At 30.9% G+C, this 5,192-nt stretch overlaps 1 protein-coding gene across 1 annotated transcript; it reads right to left on the bottom strand.

The window, feature by feature from the left end:
- Positions 1-248: 248 nt before the first annotated feature.
- LOC143248213 (uncharacterized) lies at positions 249-4,937 on the bottom strand. Its single transcript, XM_076496645.1, has 5 exons — positions 4,848-4,937; positions 3,571-3,738; positions 2,738-2,900; positions 823-1,490; positions 249-275 (listed from the first exon to the last, which is right to left on the bottom strand). The coding sequence occupies exons 2-5, from the start codon at positions 3,736-3,738 to the stop codon at positions 249-251; spliced, it is 1,026 nt and encodes a 341-aa protein (XP_076352760.1). The 5' UTR covers positions 4,848-4,937.
- Between the last annotated feature and the right edge of the window lie 255 nt (positions 4,938-5,192).

Raw genomic sequence — 5,192 nt, 5'->3', positions numbered from 1 at the left:
TCGTTCTCTACACTTGTGTCTCCAGTACAGGCAGTTGCCGTCCATTCTACAAAGTTTCATCATAAAATAAAAACATTTCAATGTTTAATATTAGTTTCAGATACATACATATTTCTGTATTACAGGTTGGAAACTCATCTTAATTCTTTTGTGAGACTACTATGCACTACATTTCCAATTGCTTATTTACTGTAGGCCCTTAAATTAGTCTTCTTTCCAACTTCTATTTCTCATTCATTGCCATAGTTTTAAATCACCAAAACCTCCATCATGTTCTGTAAAAGTAAATGAAGAATTGTAAGAAACACATCAAGAAGAAAGAGATCCATTCAGAAGTAGAATAGTCAGACACATAATTTTTATAAGTGTCTAAAATATAAACAAATATATGTACAAAAGAGAATAAACTTCAGAATTTTAAAACTTTATTCAATTTCAAGTGTTTGTTGATATTGTTACAAATCTTATATTCAATATAACAATAAGTTATTGATTTCTCACAAGTTACAAATCATTAGGAAATAATACTCTGAGTATATGAAGGTAGAAATCTGATTTAATGTCAAGAAGTTGTCTTAACTTTCATTTTAAACATAAAACAAAAACTAGATTTTATTTATATTAGTTGACCTTCCAAAAGTTGATTTTGGTTCAGTAAAATAATAGACCAAGTCCACTAATTTAATCAAATTTTTAACATTTTATACAGAAGTTTAAAATACAAATAATAACAATATGAATTATTAAACATTAATAATATATTTGATCTTAAATATAGGTTATTTTGTATGTTGAGACAATTCATGCTGTAAATAAACTCACCTCTGTATCTAATATATCCCCCAGAGAGCCTAAATCTAAAGATAACTGCCAGTTTTCTCTTTCATCATTCATAAAATTATAGAATGATAGAGTTTCAGAATCTATATCTAAAACATCATCTTTACAGTTGCTCTGTTGTACGTTATTTGGTTCAGAAGTTTGAAAGATAAGGTTTGGATTTATGTACTTGGTATTGAAATCAACTTCATATTTGGTGGGTAAGACTGGATCACAGACATCTTCATATTCAATGGGCATGACCGGGTCACAGTCGACATCATATCTAGTGGGCACGACCGGGTCGCAGTCGACATCATCATATCCAGTGGGCAAGACCGGGTCACAGAGGACATCTTCATATCCAGTGGGCATGACCAGGTCACAATCAACATCTCCAAATTCATTTTTCTCAAGACATTCTTCTTTCATTAACCCATCAGAATTCTGTATGTGAGAATCCTCCAAAATCTCTGTGGAAATCATTCCAGTGTCAATCACAATCTCAGTAGATTCCAGTTTAACTGGAAAAATTCCATCTTGACATGCAAAATATAACTCTCCATGTTGGAAAGTGGACAGTATATTAACATATACATCACTCTCACTGTCCTTAGTGAGCAGGTCAGGTGAATTACAGTAAGTTTGTTGTGGTAGTGGATCAAATGAACCTGGAAGTAAACATGGTTATTAGTATGTCAGCTCGAAAATATCAGCGAGTTATTTTCAGTATTATACGTCTTTTTTAAAAGACATTTCGTAGTAGAAATTGTAACCTTAGGAAGAGGTTAAAAATGGATTGTTTTGAATTTTAAATAAAACCCCAGAGTTCTAGAAGAACTTAACTAAGTTTGGTTTTAATCACAGGAATTCACTCATTGAAAATAAAGTTTGGAGATGGTTCGAACAAATAATTCAAGAAACGTTATTACAATAAACAAAAGGAATGCATGGACTTAATGGAAGAAAGAGGTGATATGACTCGACTGTTTTACAGCTAAGTAAATATATCTTGTTACCTCAGGGTTTATGATAGACTTATTTTGTTCCAATAAGATAGATTCTTTCATTTTGCATTTGGTTATATTCAGTTCTTCCTTTAAAATAACAGTATATCTATTAAAAATACTGTATGACTGAGATAACTTTACCTTGTGGTTAAGCATTCAATAATCATGCAAACACACTGTTCCATGCAGTATACATGATTATTTGTCTATGTAAACTTTCTGTTCCTAATGATGACAAAAGCTAGTCTACAGTTGTTTTCTTTTAAAACTCGGGTTCCTTCAATACCAATTAATGTAGTTTTCAAACATTGTAAATTAATTCTTTTAAAAGTGCAGGGAACATAGGTACAGAAGGGTTGAACTCCTGAGCTAAACGTGCATGTCTGCAGTAAGTAAGATAAGTGGGAAGGTGAATACTCACACTTTATGAATAAAATTACAACAAATGAAGAGAAGAATACATGTGTTGCCAACTGGGTAATGAAAATGACAGATAAAACATTGTGCATTCCCAAACTACTTAAATATATCTTTCTAAAGTTTCATAAATTATACAGTCTCCTTCTAAACTATTTTGTAACCCAATTAAATTACCTGATACAAAGTTACAACTAACCCAACAATAGGTTTTAACCTTGACTATAGAACTCTATTCTTTACATCATGTTCATAAATCACAACTGTTTCAGTTTCTTATTTGTAATATGTTAATTCTAGATAATAGAAGTGAATAATTAAGTGTTTTAGAAATATAGAGATCACATAAGTATGAATTTCCATATCTCCATTAATTACAGAGAGACAGTCTCTCTGTTTCTTAATGTAAACCATTTACCAACAAAAGTGTCTACAATAATGTGTATACATGAAAGTGAAATTAAACATATTCCATTATATTTAAAACTTACCGGTTATTCTATACACTCGAAATCCCTTCGATTCTTTTAATTTGTCTCTCTTAACTCTTCCAATCTTTTCCAGTTTGGAATGAGCATTTCTAAACCTTTGTTTTGCTAAGGTCCAGTATCCAGGGATTTGTGGGTTGTGATGTCCCTTCATTCTGTCCCATTCCTACAGTAAAGAATGAGAATTATATTAAATACAGATTAACTCTTCAGTTACAAAAGATGAAAGTGTTTGTTAATATACTGTCAATATCCAACTTTCATGGTTTCTTCAATCATCACCAAAATTACTTTTTTATGTTTACAAAACTTGATGTGCTAAATTCATAAGATGTATTCCATAAATCAGCTGTGTAGTTTGTAACATATCACAAACAAAAATTATTTTCACAAAATGTGAAACTACTTATTTCATCCAACCTAAGGATGTGACAAAGTTATAGTAATAGAAAGATTACCAAAAACCTTTAAATTAAGAAAGATGGACACAAAAACACATTCACTTTTCTCCATTAATCTTGCAAGCAAATTACTAAATATAGTAAGTCTATTATGTTTTACATGGAATATAAAGTTACACAGAACAAAGGTATCCCTAAGAAGTAGTGAAAAATGGATAGGAATGTAATAAGTTATTTGGAATGAGTTATGATTATTCTAAGGTTTGTACCACAGAAGTTCATTAGTCACAGTCTTGGTCTAAAATAACTTGTGTGTATTAGTTGCCCAAGGTTCACATCCAAGTTGATAGAACTGTTTCACCTATTTCAATTTATTATAACACTTGAATAAATATTTTAAAAAATTTCACTACTTCAAAGTGCTCAAGAACTTACACTAAATATATCAAAGTCATTTTCTCTCCAAGTGCGAGATCCTTTATGAAGCCACTTGACCTTATAAAGTTTCTCATCTCTATCTATCCAACTCAGACAAGGGAACCGTTTGCTGTCAAGAGATGGAATAATAAAATCATCCAGGAAATACAGTCCTTTTCCACACATCTGAAAAAAATTAAAATTCAATGAATTCTCAATCACAGGCTAAACTGTAGAAATGGAAAAGTATATTAATACTACAGACTTTAGGATCAAAGTCACAATACCAAATAGAAACCAACACAAACTTTAGTACAGTCAATTATGAATATACACAGGTTCCATCATATTCTACACCTTTCACTTTCTAAACTTAGTGTGCACTATTACAAAGAGAACTTATAAACTGTCAATAATAAACAAAAAGGTTACAAAGAAACAACAAAAATCCATAAAGTTCGTTGGCATAAAGCAACCACTAAACAGTACTTCAAATGTTAACTCATAGTGACATTTTAATTTTGATAAATACATAAAAGTGTAGATGTCCATTGAGAGTGATTATTAAATTTGGCTAAGAACCCTAAAGCTTCAAACAGTCAATTACAATCATATAAAGTATATTACGTCCTTTTATCTACATTTCTAAAATGCATATTTGTCATATGAAAAACATGACACAGTGCACAACCTAGTAATTTTTTATGTTGAAAAATCAGGCACAGTTTGTAGCAAAGATGAAAAACTAGAAATTATTATATGTTAAACCTAAACCGTATGTTACTGTGTACTTATAGCCGAATTACTATAACTTAAATGCGTGATATGTATTCTAACGTGTATGGTATATTGAAACCCTCCGAGTGTACATGCATGAAAAGTTAAAGTGCAATAGGAATACACGTTTCAAATGTAGAAGACGTTAGAACTAAACGTTTTCACTTATACAACTTACAAAAGCGTGAATACAGAAATTTGTCAAAACCTTCATAAAACCTAAAGCACATTAGTCACAAATTCGTTAAATATGAAGTATCAAACGATGCACGTATAAATAAACACATTTAATCAGCACAGTTAAAATAGCACGAAAACGAAGCAAGCCACTGACCAACTTATAATGCAAGTCTTGGTAAGAATCTAAGTCATATTTTCTAAAGCGAGCATTGTCAAATTTTAAAAACTTTAATTTTAACCGCAAAGATGAGAAATATAAAACGTCAGCTCTTTTGTCACAGCATTTACACTTTCGGTAATTTATTATGATAACAATAATAACAACTGAAACTACTTACTTTGGAAACTTTTAAACGAAACAAAACCACGGTGCGAATGCTTCATTATCGAGGTATCGTAGTTGTCAGCTTATTTATTTTACAAGAGACGGACGTCCCCGAGTTTCTATTAGGGAATCCCCCTTTACAGTAGGCCTGCAAACTGATGTAGAATGTAACGGTACAACTGCAATATTATATTTTAAATTCATTTTGAGACATTCGATATCATTTCATGCTATTAGAAGGACGAGAAGTATGAAACTTTGAAACTGTGTGAAGTTAAATTGATAAATTAGTCTTAAGCAAGTTATACATTTGGATAATTAGACATATGTATAAACATTGTAGAACATTATCTCTTCC

Source organism: Tachypleus tridentatus, chromosome 4 (genome assembly GCF_004210375.1).
Source record: "Tachypleus tridentatus isolate NWPU-2018 chromosome 4, ASM421037v1, whole genome shotgun sequence".
Lineage (NCBI taxonomy): Eukaryota > Metazoa > Arthropoda > Merostomata > Xiphosura > Limulidae > Tachypleus > Tachypleus tridentatus.
The sequence above is the reverse complement of the archived record's forward strand: the minus strand, read 5'-3'. Positions and strand labels throughout refer to the sequence as shown.